Source organism: Fonsecaea pedrosoi (assembly GCF_000835455.1).
Source record: "Fonsecaea pedrosoi CBS 271.37 unplaced genomic scaffold supercont1.8, whole genome shotgun sequence".
Lineage (NCBI taxonomy): Eukaryota > Fungi > Ascomycota > Eurotiomycetes > Chaetothyriales > Herpotrichiellaceae > Fonsecaea > Fonsecaea pedrosoi.
Genome location: NW_013550608.1, coordinates 1,996,734 through 2,013,136, shown reverse-complemented (window position 1 = coordinate 2,013,136; position 16,403 = coordinate 1,996,734). Strand labels below are relative to the sequence as shown.

Genomic DNA, 16,403 nt, shown 5'->3' with positions numbered 1-16,403 from the left:
GACAAATGGCTCCATTGTCCGGTTCAACGCGGGTGTCACGGTGAGACGACCAGTGGCCGAAGCAAGGATAGACGACCGGTCAATGCAGGAGCAACTTAGCATTGAGAAAGACGTCCAGGGTGGTTATCAGAATAGAAGCTAGGAGAGGAGAAAGAATAATATGGGGGAGACCAAGAACACAGAACAAGAAATACGCCGCCTTCCGGAAGAGGATTAGTGGCTTTTGGCATCAGCCAGCGCCCATTTTGCATTTTGCAGCCTCGAAGAATATGTAATTCCGTCGTTCTCTTCATCCTATATGAACTTCAACGGCGCAAATCTCTGAAAACTCGAAGTCTCCTACCCCTGTCAGTCATACGAATCTCCTAGACAGATACGGCGAAGATTCAGGCTCTCCCGGACATGCATCCTGATGAATCGATGAGCAGATCACCCAAAAGGCTTAAGATGGACAATACACAGTCACAATCAGACTCAAAGCCTCGCAAAGACAATATTGGCAATAGCAAGTATCGGACTTCGAAACCACAGGATTCGCGAGCGAAATCTCGCCGCCTTGCCGCCATCAGTGCGTCCGGAATCCACAGCGATGATGTTGGAATCTTCGTCACCTGTGACAAGGGTCAGGAGAAGAAATGCTTGCAAGAGCTATCTGACTTGTTAGATGAGGTGAGCGCAGTGTCTTTCAGCCATGTGGCACTGACTGACCATGCCATCAGTTGTTTGCTGCTGAACCAAGCGGTCAGCCCGTGGAGGCAACTTCAGACATCAACCCAGACAACGGTGACGTGGGGGAGGTTGACATCGAGGCCGATATCCTCGCTGAGTTGGACTCCTTGAGGGCTAATCGAGAGCCTCAGGATGTGTCGTCACCAAAGTTCTCCTTTATAACTCTCGATATTCCATGCGTCTCCTTTGTACGGTTTCCCAGAAACACATCTTTTGATCCTGTTGAAACTGTCCGCAAATTGTGCCTTTCGGCCTCGAGCAAGGAAGAAGCGGGGCCACGAAGTCGCTACATCAAGAGACTCACTCCAGTCACTTTAATTCGGAAGACCTTGAATGACGGACTGCAATCATTGTGTGATCAAGTCCTGCCCAAACACTTTTCAATCGATGTCGACGGAGCCGACGAGGACGAGACGAGTTCCAAGAACAACGTTGAGCTGAAACAACGACCATGCAAGTTCGCTATCCGACCGACAATCCGCAACAACAACAAAATTGGTCGAGACGACGTTATTCGCGCAGTCGCCGACAAGATTACCGCTCTGGGACAGGGAAAACACTCGGTCGACTTGAAAGGCTATGACAAGCTTGTCCTTGTCGATGTGTATCGAAATGTGGTTGGAATGAGCGTGGTGGGAAGCGATTATGAAACATTGAAGAGATTTAACCTGGCTGAGATCCATGCTAGCCACTTTGACGATGGTGACAAGGGGTCTACAAACGGTCAAACTTGACCAACTTCCAGGACTTCTGAACTCTATATCTCACGAAGTCACTTCTCTTCGCCACTTATTCTTCGTACCTTGTCGATGACACGACCCCAGAGCCGATAGGGTATGTCGGCGCTCCCAGCCTCGCCGTCCTGCTTAGCGTCCTTCATTGTCGCCCTTGCCAGCCAATACCTAGGGTCTTGATGCATCATCACCTCATCACACCCTCTCAGTGTACCTCGAGCGAGCCAGAAACCTTGCCGGCTTCCCTGAGCTGAAGTCCTAGACGCAAGCCGCACCAGTTGCTTCGGCCGGTAGTATTGCTGCAACCACCACTTCCGGTACATGTCGCTGAACCTGATCTGAGGTCTCGTGTGGGGTTGGGAGTCTGCCTCAGATGTAGACTCGTATGGTATCGCAATCAGTGGCTCCGATTGCGAGGACGACTGGTCGATAAGAGTGGCGCAGGTGAGACCGGACGGTGAAATTGGTGTGCTGGGACGGGGAGGCACGGGTGCCTTCCTGGGTAGCATGTATGCCGTTGTATGTTCGAAATCGACCAAGAAGCCCTGTGTGTCGTACCGACCGTATCTCTGGGCGAAATCCCGACTGGACGGCCATTCATCCTGCGTCTCGATGTGGCGAGCGGACCCTTCTGATCCAGCGCCGGGCGAGCTGAGGGACAACTTCATCTCGCTTGCGAAACCGCCGGGGTCATCTTTGGCTGTGGTTTGATTCATCTTGATGAACATTCTGACAATCCCAGGAACCTGGTTGGGTACAAGAGTGAGGCGACAATAATGAGTCAACTCGACAGTTCAAGAGCCGGCGACGAGGATGGTCACTACACCCGAATCAAGTTCGAGCCACTCCAAAGAAAAGAAGATTCAATGTGCCTTCTCACGAGAGACCAGTCGTCAAGCTCTGTTCAAGCGTTGCGGCTGGTCAGGTTTGTTTCGCGCTTTTTCAAGCAAACGACACGTCCCGGAGTGAGGGCATCTCAAGGGTGACTCGGGTTGGAGTGAAGTGGAAGTAGGAACATCGTTCACCGTCACCCGTCACTTGTCACTCGAGATTCAAAGTGTTGGTGGGAGATGGATGTGTGAAGCAAGTTGGCGTTCGGGGACTGTCTGCGACTTTGGCCCTATCCCCTCCAGGAGGTCTTGTTTTATTCGCCTGCTCTCGCAAAGCGCAAAGATCGGGACAACAGGATGGGTATCAATCAAGATTCGATGGCAGAGCACTACAGACAGGATGGAGACCGATTTCTGCCTCTAGATTAACCAAGTCAATGCAGAGGACAACTTGACACCAGGCTCAGATTTGTACTCTTTCTGGCGAATGCTTGAATCTAGCCCAGTCCAGTATGACTTCTTATCTGGATCATTGCCCTGACACGTAACGCGCCTTCCCCATATGAAGGGAGATGACCCAGCTCAATGGGCGCTGATATCCAATTCGCCTTGTTTGGTAGAAAGCTCGCTGCAGTGGTTGATACATGAAACCATTTCGGTTCCAGGGCCCAAAACCACTGAACCGTCGACCATTCCCTGTCTGCCTTCTTAGTGGTCGTCCCTAATTCCTCCCAAAAGGCAATTCCAGCATTCAGGTCCGTCTGTCCGACCTCTTCTCTGAAGAAGGCTCCCTCTACCAATAATAATACTTGCAGAGCGCGCCGATTAGCTGCCCCGGCTCCGGACAGGTGAGGGGTGTCGTTGGCATCTCGCGGTCGTGGGCATCGCATGGCACCGTGTCGATATGCTCGGGACAACAGAACGTCCCCGCCAGATTCCCCAGGATCTTTGCCTCTTCTCCTTTGTACCCGACCGGGCAGCACGTGGCGCCTTGAGTCGAGAGCGGGGTGATGACGGTCCATTCGTAGCCATCGTCGCAGGTGCCGTTTTTCATGATCCCACGAGGGAGAATGACATCTCGTTCGCGTCCACCGAAAGCGGTCAAGAGCGTTGCGCTCGAAATTTGGACGAGTAAAAGAAGGAGCAGAATGGGAGAGGTAGCAAGGAATGGGGAACGAATAACATGATGGAGCATTTTGAGTACTCTCAAGTTCTCGTTGATCGCACTTCACGTCGGGAGCATGCAGCAATGAAGAGTAAAGGGATGAGAGTTGTTGTGAGATATCTCCGCGAGATCGGAGAAGGGTTGATTTTGTCTAGTTACAATGCTGTGTGTGTGCTCGAGCGACTTGGTTTAGTATTGAACAATTGTAGTGTATTGTTGAATGATCTGAGGCAATACTAGTAGTTGTCATATATGCTCTCACGAAAAGGCCGCGGCCAGGGTGAAGATAGTATGATGCTTCAAACTATGTGTTGTTGCTGGGAGATATGAAGAGAAAAGAAACGCATCACAGAACAATACTTACTACTACATTTCAGAATACCCCTTGTCGTCTGTCTCCTTGTCATCCTTACTCAATCCGTATTATATCGGTGCACTTGGAAGTTGCACTTGGAAGTTGAACTCCTTCCAGGCTCTGTTACATCTCTTCAACTCATTCGGCAGGCAGGTGTATCCAAGGCAGCTGATCATCTGGACTTTTGTAGGCCCGGAGCAACGCATTTGCTGAATGTTCGGTTCCATTTCCAGGTCGTGGTTAACGAACAATCTAATTCAACGAGGAGACAAACGGCATTCAGCGGGTCACGAAAGAGGCATAACAGCAGAAACTACCCATACACTCACATCGTCGACATTCGCCCCGGCAGATCTCGATTTGTAGACTTGCCGCTTCAGTCTCGGCGGGCGGTGCAGACTGGGAAATGTGTGGTTTGTTTGAGGGTCTGAGTTGCGTTGTGTAGCACAGGAGAACCAGACTGAGTGCCAGAAAGGAGCCAGGAAGGAAGTTGATTTGACTGCAGTGTGGGACGTTGCCTTTGAGTCCATGTGCTTTTGTCCCAAGGTGGCTTAGAGCGGCACCACTTGTTCCCCAAAAGCGGATCTCCATGGCCGTCATAGTCACGTCCGTGCACGTTCCCTAGCCTCCCTGCGTCTTCAACTCGGCTTTCACACGCCAGATTGTCCACCTCCATACCCATCCATTTCGATTTCTACATGCAATGACCATGGCTGCAAAGAAGGCGGCACCCACCGACGATGAGCTCTTGGCACAGCTTGACGATCTGAGCACGCAGGCCTCGACGCGTGCTCCAAAGCCCTCCACCAGAACTGCCCGACAAGGACAACCGGCCCAATCGTCACAGAACGAACAAGACCTGCTCGCTGAACTGGGAAACTTGGCCCAACGACCAGCTAGCCGACCTGCCACTCCATCACTGCGTCCAAATGTGTCTTCAGCCACGGGCAACAGATCCCCCAAGCGAACCTCGACAGCCACCCCGCCTCCTGGCCGGACAAGCGAAGAGAAGTCGAGCAGCGGTCAGCGCAAGTCGGGTGATAGTACACGTTCGTTCCATCAGAGCTTTACACCAGCGACCACAACGACTGAAGAGTCCACAGAAAATGAATCGCAGCCTGAGCCGGCCCCAGTAGCGGCCAAAAGCGGCGGTGGGTGGTGGGGGGGATTGCTCTCGACTGCTTCTGCCGCCGTCAGTCAGGCCCAGGCGGCTGTGAAAGAAATTCAGAAGAATGAAGAAGCACAGAAATGGGCAGAGCAACTCCGAGGAAATGTCGGTGTGCTCAAAGGGTTTGGTATGGACGTTGAGCGTTGAACTGAAGGTTTTGCAGGCTAACAGCTACGACAGGCGGTGACCTTAGAAGCATAGCCATGCCCACGTTTCAGAACATCTTGCAGACTATTGCTCCACCGATCTCTTCCCACGAACGACTGCAAATCCATATCACCCACGACCTGTCAAATTATCCCACCCTCGATCCCCTCGTCTACCAAGTCTTTAGCCGTGTCATGGCACAAGTCGAGGGTGGAGACTTGATGGTTGTTCAAAGAGGACACGAAGCCGGACCTAAAAGAGAATCTAGAGAAATGTCGCGACCATTGGGCTCCTGGCATGATGGACCATGGTGGAGGAGCGGAGAACCTCGAAGTATCAACGCAGTTAAAGGGCTTGTTGAGGGTACCAAGCTCGTCAGGGCCTCTGCTGAGAGCTACGCTGAAGAGTACTTTGGAACCAAGGGTGGAGTTGAAGAAGCTGCCAAGCGAGCTACAGAAACACTCTCGACCTCCAATCCGACCAGAGACAGCGAGATTTTCCTAGCGATCCAGGCCATTGCACAACCAGTGTCGGAAGAACTATTCGCCCCAGCACCGAGTTTGGAGAAGGACGAGCAAGTAAAAGAGGCGAAGGAGAACGTCACTGACGAGATTGTGTTTGCTGTCTATCTGCACGATCCCATTCACGGTATCACCTTCCAGGTCGTCTCTCAAGCCATTCCCGGACAATGGATCGAGTGGCTAGATGCCCCGAGTGGCGGGGAAGGCACTTTGCCTGAGAGCATCGAAGAGATTATTGAAAGTGGTGGTATCGATCCCCGAGAATGGGTGAGCGAGTGGGTTGAAGAAACGCTAAGTCTGGCGATTGGTATGTTGGCCCAAAGGTATGTTGCGCGGAGAATGGGTGTCGGCGAAGGTGGGCCTGCCAAAGGCAAACTCAGAGCCGACTTGAGCCAGCAGGCCATGGTTCAAAGCGGTGGAGGTGAAGCTGCTCGAGCGCTGGGTGGAATGTAAGACATAGGCTTTGCGGGCGTTACTTTGGTTGTTGGACCATATACCAGGATGGGCGTTGTAGTCCTTGAGCTTTCGAATCCTATCTGCTGCATTGCTCCGTTGAAGTCTCGACTTTCGACTTTGTTCCAAGTGCTCTATTCCAGAATTTACGTGCTGTTGAAGGATGCGTCCTCTGTATCGTCGAAGAGTTCGACCTAGACGTAGTGGGGGAGGCTTCTCTTTGGCAGGAATCGTTGACCACTCATGAGGATCAGTATCCCGGTGTAGATTGTATCGTCTCTCTCGCAGATCACATCCCCAGCCGAAAGTCCGTCTTCGCCTCGACGGGATTCATAGGAAGAGTGATCGTGCACAAGGATGGTGTTTGAACAGCACGATCGTATCACCAAGTCTCAAGCCTTCTTCCCACTCTTCTTTCCCTCTTTTCCCTTGCCGTTGGCTGTAGTGGCGCCGTCCTTCTTCTTCGTCTGTCCCAGCATTTCCAGATGTCCAGCACGTGCACCGAGCATGGCCTCTGTCTTCGCGGTGAGCCCCGCCGTATATTTCTTGTTCAACTTGGCCTGCTTCAACAATTTCGCCTTTTTGGGGGTTATCGTCCGCGAGCCCTTCTTGGTGATTCCTCCAGAGGCCGAGAGTTTCGTGGAGGATTTGGACGATTTCTTGATTTGTCCTTGGGCCATTGTGCGAGGATTGTGAGGGTTAGCCTCAAGGTTGAGGAAGGGCAGCAACAGCGCGGGGCAACGGTCTTCTCAACCCCTCTGGCGCAGATACATACAATGTTGCGTTGAATGTTCGTAAACTTATCGTGGATTTTCGCAGGAAAGTTAAGCGTCTTGGCAAGACGTTAAAGTCAAACGTCACCACTTGGGATCAAAACATCTCTATTCCATCTGCTGGCCACGAGTATTCAGAATCCACCGCCCACCTCCAAGGGGGTTTGATCTGTGGCTTGCAGGCAACCGTCAGGTTCGGATTTGATTCCCTTTTCGCTTCTAGTTGAGTTTGTTCCGCAGGTGACCATGGGACACCAGGTTTCTGTACTTTGACATCAAAAATTCAGTCTGTTCGTCCCAAAAGCAACCAAGGTGGTCAAGTTCTCCAGCATCCCCCGATTCCCATGGCAGGATGGGACGGCGAAAGGCCATAGAGACCTGCTCACGAGAGGGGCAAGGCCTTCAATCTCCACCACCGCCAGTTCGCTGAATCGTAAAACACTAATCACGCATGCGCAACATGGTGAGCAATATGGCCGTCAAGGGGCGATCGAGAGTCCCACAGTCAACACCTGTCAGTCGACCGGGAATATTGTGCATCCCAATGGGGACGTAACTAGCACACCATTCGGTCTCTGAGTTAGCAGAGACGCCAGAGAACGCCAGAGAGGTCGCTCATGCAGAGCTGATCCCTGTCTCGTCTTGTCAACCCTGGTTCGCCAATTCGCCTCAGTCCTCGAAAGCCCCTCAACATGGCTTCTGCAACTGATACCCCCTCCTGTCTGCATGCTACTAGTATCAGGGTCGGCACCAACCTGAACTTCAAGGAGTAGCTTCAAAGTGATACTACGTGCAAACTCGTCTTCCCTTTTGATCGAACTCGATCATATCCCAGTGCTTTCCTATCTCTCCACCTGACTTTGTTGTCGTTTGCGGTTTTCGTATCTGTTGTTCTGAAGCTGTCAAGATGACCCTAGACAAGGTCTCGGACGCATCGCTTACTGCTCGAGAGCTGGCTTCTTTCGATGGCATCGAAGATGAGGGCTGCTACAACGACGTTGGTATCCTCGACAAGGGCTACACCACCAAAGACCAAAGGGATATGCAACGTCTAGGAAAACGTCAGGAATTGATTCGCAACTTTCGACCTATTTCGGCTCTGGCATTTACCGCCCTACTACAAGCGACATGGGAGTTTTTATTGATGTGAGTTGCAATGTGTCGGGCATGACCAACCTGTCCACTCTTATCCAGCTTCTGATCCTCGTCCAGAGCGAACACTCAAGTTTTGGTCGATGGTGGCATTGCTGGATTCTTCTGGACCTACGTCTGGACCTTTATTGGATTTGGTATCGTCATGACATCTCTGGCCGAGATGGCTTCCATGTATGTTCGACGCCATCGCATGTACGAGAAGCCTCTAACAATTGTAGGGCTCCAACGAGCGGCGGTCAATACCATTGGGTGTCTGAGTTCGCTCCGCCGAGATATCAGAAGAGCCTGAGCTATTTAACCGGTTGGTTTTCAACACTCAGTTGGCAGGCTGGGACAGCGTCAGGCTCGTTCTTGACCGGAACCATTATTCAGGCTTTGATTCAGATCAACAATCCTGATTACGATCCAACAGCATGGCAGGGAACGTTGTTGGTGTTCGCCATGGTCCTCGTCCTCTTTGTCGCCAACACGTGGGGCGCACGGGATCTGCCTCTGATACAGAATGTGCTCCTCATCGTGCATGTCTTTGGATTCTTTGGTGAGTTCTATGTGAGGCAAGCTCACTGGCTCAAGAAGGATTGGTGTGGTCGGGTGCTAACAAATATGCAGCGGTCATCATCGTTTTGTGGGTGATGGCGCCTCGCAACTCTGCAAAGGTCGCATTTACCCAGTTTTCCAACGAAGGAGGTTGGTCCAGTATGGGCCTTGCTCTTATGATCGGGCAGATTTCGGCCATCTACGGATCACTTTGTTCTGACTGCACAGCGCACATGGCTGAGGAGGTCAAGGATGCTGGTCGCAATGTTCCCAACGCCATGTTTTGGGCTTACATCTCGAACGGGGTCCTCGGCTTGGTGCTCGTCGTCACTTATAACTTTGCCTTGACCGACGTGGACGCCGCTCTCGACGATCCAACTGAATATCCCTTCATCTGGATCTTCCGTCAGGCAGTGTCTACTGGCGGTGTCAACGCCCTGACCATTCTGATCCTGATTTTGGTCATCGCTTCCAATATCTCATTCAACGCTTCCACCTCGCGTCAAACTTTTGCCTTTGCCCGCGACAAGGGGCTACCGTTTTCCAACTGGATCGGTGCTGTCCACCCGAAGCTGCACATCCCCGCCAACGCCGTTACGCTGACCTGTATCATCAGCTGTCTGCTTGCGATAATCAACATTGGCTCTTCCGCTGCATTCAACGCCATCATCTCTGTACAGGTCTGCGCGCTGATGTTCTCTTACACCATTTCCATTTCATGCGTGTTGTATCGCCGCGTGTACCACCCTGAATTGCTACCCAAGGCACGGTGGAGTTTGGGCAAGCTGGGCGTGCCGATCAACGTCTTCAGTATAGTCTATTCTCTGTTTGCGTTCTTCTGGAGCTTCTGGCCCAACGGCACACCAGTGGACGCCGAGTCCTTCAACTGGTCGGTCGTGCTGTTTTTTGGAGTCATGATTATCTCGGGAGTGTTTTATGCGGTTCAAGGGAGGAAGGTCTACACGGGGCCTGTCGTGACGGTTGAGGGTCGGAACTAGTGTGCAGCGATCCGGCCTCGTTCTCAATCTGGAGTTCTATATGTGGGCAATCAGATGGATCTTTTGGACATTTTTGAGTTGTCAATGCTGTTCGTTGACGGGATGCGTACAAAGGAAGATGGTATGGGAGCAACATCGAAACTAGGTCCGCCGATCTCGGTAGTGCCTAGGAGTGCTTCTTCCCTTTGACACAAAGACCACCAATATCTAGTCCTGTTTTCATTTCCACAGTCCGCCTATAACTACAGATCGGGACTATCGTCACACCAATCGCCTCGAAAGTCCAGAAACAACGGGTTTTAAACCTTGCATTCGCCCAACTTTGACGAGCATTCTCGCATCGCAGCGTAGGTCAGGTCGGACCCTGCAGGTCAGGGGTCATTTGCCTTTCTCGCCTTTGCTCTTCTCTTTTCCGCTCCGAGCTGGACTGGACTGGACTGGTTGCCTTACACGTTACGCCCTACGCCCTACGCCTCGAACCTTGTATTCCGCGTTCTCTTTTTCGCCTGTCTCGCCCCAGGTGCGAACTTAAAAGCTCGTATTGTGATAACCTATTCAAGTTTTTTGGTCTTTTGGCCTCAGCAAGCCACCGCACCGCAGCGCACCGCAGCGCGCACGCCTCACTACATGGACGACAAATTCAAAACTTTCGCGTACCCTTGTTGAACAAATTCGTTGGGAGTACACGGTGCGCGTCTCGCTGAATGAGTACGAGAGGAAAGAGAGTCTCAGTCTATCCTTTTCAGCTCGAGTACGACAACGCGGCCTCATGGGAAGGAGGGTTGAGGGAGAGAACAAAGGGAGGGAAGAATGAGGGAAGGACTCCTTTCTTTCTATTTTCTTTTTTTCCTCAGTACATGCCTCGTACAGTACTCACTCTTTCGGTGGGCGTTTTCCAAGATCATTTTTCTGACATTTTTGAGGAAAAGGCCGAGGACGGTGAAGAGTGCTGTGTCCTCCGAGTTGTGAGTGGCAGGAGTGGGCACTGGGTAAGCAGCTGGTTGGAGTCCGCGGGGGGAGAGAGAGACACACGCCTGCAGTTCTGTACCAAGTACGATAGTTCGTTAGTCCTTTACGGACAGTGACATGCCCCGTGCCAGTGCTAGTGCCTGCCTTGCTCCGCCAGGCGGAGAGCGTCGAGGTACGAGGATAAGCTTTCCTTTGCTCGCGTCCTACATACTCGACGCTACTGCAGGTGTGGATTTGAACTTCCTTCCTCATACCCACACCCACTCACACTTTTACTCAAGCTCTTTTTTCCCTCTTCCCCGTTTGTCGTTAATGGTGGGTCGGGCGGATGGATGGAGGGAGTGCATGGCTATGGCTCTGGCTATGGCTGATCCAAGGACCCGCCTCACCTCGTCGTTTCATGACGGCTCGCTGTCTCTGTCCCTTTCCCCTGTCCCTCTCGCCGATGTGGATATGAATGGGGGAGTGGAGGGAATTTGGGCCAAGGTACGAGTACTCGTGGAATCGATGGATGGGGTAGGTGAGTGAATGGGGGGAAGTGGATGGACGGGAAAGAAAGTATTCGCAGACCTACGGAGCTGTATTCACGAGGAGAGATGAGGGAGGTACTAACGTGTGGGAATGAATGAATGGACAGGTACAGTAGATGCTCGTACGAGTATCAGATAGGACAAGCATGGAGATTCTAGAACGTCACGCCCGACAAGAGTGATATTTGATGGAATCGAGGCTATCCGACCGAGGCAGCCAGCCAGCCAGCCAGCCAGCCAGAGCCGTTCGCTTCATTTTACCTTGATACTCCCCGTCCCGTGTCCCCGGTAGGCCCACTCGTCCCGAGAGAGGGGGGGGGGGGGGGAAGACTCGCTAGTTTTGTATTTTAAACTCACATGGCAATGCGAGGAGGGCAAACGCAAAGTCAAAACTCGAGGGAACGTGGCTTATGTGTACGTACTACACACTAGGTGGAGCTTCCATTCGCCAGGGCCCAGGATGAAGATGATGGCGCCGGTGGATTGTGACTGTGACTTGTGACTGTGATAGACATGTCAAGACTTGTCGGTGAAATATGTCGAGTACGAGACAACTGAGCCAGGGACTTGGGATGGTAGTCGATTATTCGGTTATTTCAGCGAGATCATGAGAAGGAGAAGGGGAGGGAACGGAATCAGAGTTAAGGGAAAAAAGAACAAGGAAGAAAGTCGACAAGGAACAGATGATCTCGCTTTGTCAAAGCAAAACCAAGCCCTCTGGGTATCGTGGAGTTCGTGGAGTATGAATGGAGAGAATTCTCTTTGGAAAGGTGTCGTTTTGTACAGGCGCGGGTTTCCGTACTGATTTACAGTAAGTCACCAAAAGTGATATAGGGGACAGTTTCCTCAATCCGATTCCTTCGATATAGCCCAACCGGCACCAAGTACATGATCGATCGATGATATTTCCTTTCCTTTTCTTTCCCATGCCAACTTGATCGGCATATTGGCAATCCCGTTTCCCGCTTCCCAACCTGTTTCCTGTATCCATTTCCTGTCTTGCCTGATCCCAAGATTCCGTACAATATAGATATACTTAAAAATCGTCAGAGCTCCAACCAGGTATGTCGTCGCAATCCATAAATATCTTTCAGGGAGCCGGGTTCGGTTCGAAGCGCCAGGTCTCAACGATCGGAAACCGATGGAGCACCCTCACTAACAACGCTTTTGTGACTCTCGGCCTCTTCGTACCGGATCGACCAGTCCGTCTTGCGCTCGATGATCAGCCGTCGACTGTCGTGACTGTGTATACTGTCGCTCTTCTCGTGTCCATATCCGCTACCGCTTCGTCCCTTCTGCTTCTGCCCCTGCCCTGGGCCCAAAGGAATGCGCGAGGAGAAGGTCGGCTGATTCGGGTCAAATGTCACGGCGTGGGGTGTGAGTCTCTCTGGCATGACCTCGTCTGAGTGGGAAAGTGGCTGCATCTTGAAGGACAGGTGGTCGTGGTCGTGGTCGCGGTCGCTGTTGTTGGTGGTCATGTACTTCTTAGCCACGGTGTTGCTGGTGTAGCCCGAGTAGCCTACGGGTTTTTCGTAGACGGCCATGAACGGCTTGAGCACCGTGACCGAGGCCGCCATGATCCCGTAGCCCAGCTGGATCTGCGTGCACACGATGGCCAGGGAGAGGGATTCGCTGCGATTGCCGGGCAGGGTGGTCGGGTTGAGGTAGTAGAGACGGATGCCGCAGGCAGGGATGGCACTAGCAGTAGCAGCAGGACAGGCAATACTTTGTTAGACATTTCCAACAGTGCAGCAGTCGCTTCGACGGAAAGAGTAAGTATCAGTACTCACAGCAGTCGAAGAGCAAATGCAAATACCACAATGGCTTTCTGGACTTTGCTCATGTGCAGATCGCTGACCAGGTACGCGGCAAAGAGGACGAAAAGGAGCTCCGTGATCGAATCTGTGATGCCGACGGCGAGCCATCTGCCAAACTGTTTTGAGAGATTGTCAGTTTCTTCTCCCTGCGAGACGACTCGAGATATTTACCTACCGGTGTTGAAAAGGCCTGCCTCCATGAGGAGTCGATGCTGATCAAAAGCACCGACAGGACAAACCACCCGCCGCAGAGCCCGGTGGTGGTGTAGATGGCGATCATGTGTCCTCGGCGGCGTGTCAACCTCAGGAAGAGAAAGCACACGGCTAACTTGGAGAAGAGGAGGACGACGAGGTAGAGAAAGTCGTTTGCATAATAGTACTGGTTCCCACCAAACAAGTTTCAGCACAAACATCCACTCTCATCTAACCGTCGACACTACCTTCTTCGTACCTTCTTGATCGAATCACTATTGGAGTCATCGCCCTCGAATGCTTTCCGCTGCCCCAAGCCGAGGTGGACGGCATATAAGACGAGCGAGGTCTGAACAATGGAGAAGACCTGGACGGCCGTTAGGACCGTTTGAATGTCCCACTCTCATGCTCAGGTATCCAAACATACTGTTGCAGCCGTCAGAATGTGGTCGTCCCATTTCCACAATCTCTGCGGAACCCGAATGTAGATGCGAATGGCAAAGGCGACGAGAACAAAGCACAGCGACAGCGAGGTCAGAATGAGGATCAGGCCGGACTGGTCTTCAGCGGATATGACTCCCAACGGCTTGGAGACGGCCATTGGAATTGGATTCCCTCCGTTGGACGAACGCAGCAAAGGTTTGGGTTAACCTTGTTGTCGAGCATCCGAACTCGTCTTATTGTACCTGCATAACCACCGTTGATATCAACTCGGTGCAGGCGAACAGCCGTCGACGAGGATGGGCTTCGGGGTGTCCAATTCCGGACGCGACAGAGTGGATCATTGACTTCTCTCAGAATGCTCCCCATCAAGGTCAAAGAGCAGGACTTTCGTTCAATGCCTCGTTCTTTGAGAGTCTCGAATATGCCCAGGGGGTTGCTGTCCCGTGCAGGAGCTAAACGCCACCAAAGACAATCCGATAAACCCTGGGAAGATGGTAGCATGACACGATGACACACATGGGTCCGGACAAAAGTCAAGCGCCATGATGCTAAGATTGAGAGTTCAAAGTTCCCTGCAAGACTCCACCCCTTGTCGCAAAGCCGTTGTCGAGTAGTGGCAGGTGACAGGTCAAAGAGTCCAGATACAAGACACTGGCGATCATCGCTGTAGAATGGATGTCTTTCTCAATCGGCATTTCTCCCTGCAAAAGAACGAATGCACAAGCCCCTTTTCGGTGTTCGCAAGGCCACCCGCGGGACGTGGGATCGTCGTTTCTCTGAAGATCAGAGTCCCAATCTCAGGACGAGAGAGTTTCTGGCCGGTAGTTTCCAAACTAACACCTGCCACGTCCTTTGGAGCTTTGCTGGAATAGGTGTGGGCTCGTGCGCAACGTCCAAGGACGAGGCGCCATGTAACGAGTACCCTGGGAAATGGTGTGATTGTACGCGTACCAGGACATTGTCCAAGGCAGTCAGTCACCCAAGGGAGTTGAAAGAGTGCTCGTCAGATAAGACACCAATAAGCCACCATTTTGGGGGTAATCCATCCGCCGGGGAAGGGGAAGCAAGGCAAACGCCACGGCCAACAGCGGATTCTGTCTGCCTCTCAAAGAGACATGGGATTCTTGTAAAAGCCACTCATCTTTCAATCCCTTATCCGCGTCGACTGGGATGGGGCAGCTGACGGGAGAGAACAAGGTGATTGGACAGAGTGGATGAGAACACCTTGATGGTGTGGATGGAGGGATGGAGGGATGGAGGGAGGGTAGTTGGAAAAAAGCATCGATCAACGGTGGAGTTTATTGGAGCCTTTGCATTCATTAGGCTTGTGGCTTGTTACAGAGAAGCTACACCGCCAACAGGCTTAGCCAGTGTGGCCAGGTGCCAGGATATGAGAGGGGCGTTTCAATACACTCGTTTCGCAGGGTCCGGGAGTTGGAGATGCATTGTCCGGAACAGGAAAGGAGAGGACAGGGTCGATCTCGACGAAGGAAGACAATGGGTAATCAACATCATTCTTATTGCCACTACTCCCTATAGCACATTCTCACTCCTTCCAAGCAATGTCGACATTCCTCAAACTCCTTTGGAGCTGGAGCATGGTATCTTGCAGCCACACAGGCCAGTTCCTCAATCCTGCATTGCTCTCCTCAGTCCTCGGCATGAAAATCTGGCCGCTCCGTCCCGCCAACACTTGTTCCACGACGGCATCGCTCACGTTGGATGCCGGATCACACCTGATGCCCGCCTGCTCCAACTTGGCGGCGACAGGTTTGACGATGCCAGTTGCATGCCAGGACGGATGGACCGAGGTGGTTTGAATGCATTTGCCATTCTCATGATAGGTACGAAGCTCCGTCCGCAGACCTGCGCCAGAAGTCAACATCGGGGGACTGGGTAGGTAATAGAAATAAACGGTGAGCTTACCTTCGTTCAGATAGAGTGCCGCAACCTTTGTGCAGCAATAGTCGACGAGGCCTGGGGCTGCGAAGAAGCTGGCCATGGACGCAATAGTCACCACGTGCCCCTTTTTCGCTCTCAGCATTCCGGGCAAGAACTCCTTGATCAAAATGAAGTGACTGGCAATGTTGACTTTGAAGATCCTGTCGGTCAACTTCGCATCACTGTGAATAATCTTGGTGCCGTTGGCTGAGGGATTCTCGGGTTAGCTGAATGGCGCCCTGAAAGAATAACATACGACTGAAAAGAGGCTTACCAATGCCAGCATTGTTGATGAGAACCGTGGGGTCTCCATGCTCCCTGCGGATGGTCTCCGCTGTCGACTCTATCGCCGAGAAGTCGGTCAAGTCGAGTTGATAGTAGTCGACGCCAGGAACTAAAGCATGAGAATGAGCACTCGACCTATGACGTGGTTATCGGGGAGATTTACGCTTCCTCAACTCCTCGGGGACTGGAGAGATATCCAGGATGACAACTCTCGCATGCTTCGAGAAGCCTTTGACCATCTCGTACCCGAAGCCGGAACACCCTCCAGTCACTACCACGAGCTCCGTCCGCTTATCCCATTGGAAGGGGGCGCCTGGTTTGGTGAAGAAGTGCCAGTTGTTGAGGGCAAGTTTGTTCAGTGTCCGGTTGAGTTTACGGACAAGGCCGATAGCAAGGAGGTATTTCAACGACTTGACGAGTAGGGCAATGCGTTCAGGCGATAGTCCGGCATCGCCCAATGCCTTCAAGAGGCGTGCTCTGTATTGAATAGGTGCTCGGGTTAGAGCAAACAACAAAGTGCCGGTAAGAAGTGGTTCGGTCGATGCACGGTGAACAAGACTGAAGGGCAGGGTAAGAGCACCCACAGCGAGGCGGTTAACGCGTTCAAGGGGGCCTGGATGCGCCATTTTTCCACACACAGTAAGCGACGGAGCTGAAGAT

The 16,403-nt window shown here is 52.3% G+C and overlaps 8 protein-coding genes across 8 annotated transcripts; 3 read left to right on the top strand and 5 right to left on the bottom strand.

The window, feature by feature from the left end:
* Positions 1 to 447: 447 nt before the first annotated feature.
* On the top strand, positions 448 to 1,463 carry Z517_12048 (uncharacterized protein; the record flags this gene model as incomplete). Its single annotated transcript, XM_013423628.1, has 2 exons — positions 448 to 669; positions 720 to 1,463. 2 exons carry the CDS (start codon positions 448 to 450, stop codon positions 1,461 to 1,463), a joined length of 966 nt encoding a protein of 321 aa, XP_013279082.1.
* A 38-nt stretch (positions 1,464 to 1,501) lies between these two features.
* On the bottom strand, positions 1,502 to 2,191 carry Z517_12047 (uncharacterized protein; the record flags this gene model as incomplete). Its single annotated transcript, XM_013423627.1, has 1 exon — positions 1,502 to 2,191. One exon carries the CDS (start codon positions 2,189 to 2,191, stop codon positions 1,502 to 1,504), a length of 690 nt encoding a protein of 229 aa, XP_013279081.1.
* An 895-nt stretch (positions 2,192 to 3,086) lies between these two features.
* On the bottom strand, positions 3,087 to 3,488 carry Z517_12046 (uncharacterized protein; the record flags this gene model as incomplete). Its single annotated transcript, XM_013423626.1, has 1 exon — positions 3,087 to 3,488. The coding sequence occupies one exon, from the start codon at positions 3,486 to 3,488 to the stop codon at positions 3,087 to 3,089; it is 402 nt and encodes a 133-aa protein (XP_013279080.1).
* Positions 3,489 to 4,522: 1,034 nt separating this feature from the next.
* Z517_12045 (uncharacterized protein) lies at positions 4,523 to 6,102 on the top strand (the record flags this gene model as incomplete). The annotated part of the gene is made up of 2 exons (XM_013423625.1): positions 4,523 to 5,108; positions 5,162 to 6,102. The coding sequence occupies 2 exons, from the start codon at positions 4,523 to 4,525 to the stop codon at positions 6,100 to 6,102; spliced, it is 1,527 nt and encodes a 508-aa protein (XP_013279079.1).
* A 392-nt stretch (positions 6,103 to 6,494) lies between these two features.
* Z517_12044 (uncharacterized protein) lies at positions 6,495 to 6,782 on the bottom strand (the record flags this gene model as incomplete). Its single annotated transcript, XM_013423624.1, has 1 exon — positions 6,495 to 6,782. One exon carries the CDS (start codon positions 6,780 to 6,782, stop codon positions 6,495 to 6,497), a length of 288 nt encoding a protein of 95 aa, XP_013279078.1.
* Positions 6,783 to 7,782: 1,000 nt separating this feature from the next.
* Positions 7,783 to 9,565, top strand: Z517_12043 (uncharacterized protein; the record flags this gene model as incomplete). Its single annotated transcript, XM_013423623.1, has 4 exons — positions 7,783 to 8,021; positions 8,088 to 8,201; positions 8,249 to 8,568; positions 8,640 to 9,565. The coding sequence occupies 4 exons, from the start codon at positions 7,783 to 7,785 to the stop codon at positions 9,563 to 9,565; spliced, it is 1,599 nt and encodes a 532-aa protein (XP_013279077.1).
* A 2,623-nt stretch (positions 9,566 to 12,188) lies between these two features.
* Positions 12,189 to 13,674, bottom strand: Z517_12042 (uncharacterized protein; the record flags this gene model as incomplete). Its single annotated transcript, XM_013423622.1, has 5 exons — positions 12,189 to 12,762; positions 12,855 to 13,020; positions 13,053 to 13,260; positions 13,333 to 13,440; positions 13,501 to 13,674. 5 exons carry the CDS (start codon positions 13,672 to 13,674, stop codon positions 12,189 to 12,191), a joined length of 1,230 nt encoding a protein of 409 aa, XP_013279076.1.
* A 1,389-nt stretch (positions 13,675 to 15,063) lies between these two features.
* Positions 15,064 to 16,369, bottom strand: Z517_12041 (uncharacterized protein; the record flags this gene model as incomplete). The annotated part of the gene is made up of 4 exons (XM_013423621.1): positions 15,064 to 15,383; positions 15,444 to 15,665; positions 15,733 to 15,852; positions 15,907 to 16,369. The coding sequence occupies 4 exons, from the start codon at positions 16,367 to 16,369 to the stop codon at positions 15,064 to 15,066; spliced, it is 1,125 nt and encodes a 374-aa protein (XP_013279075.1).
* Between the last annotated feature and the right edge of the window lie 34 nt (positions 16,370 to 16,403).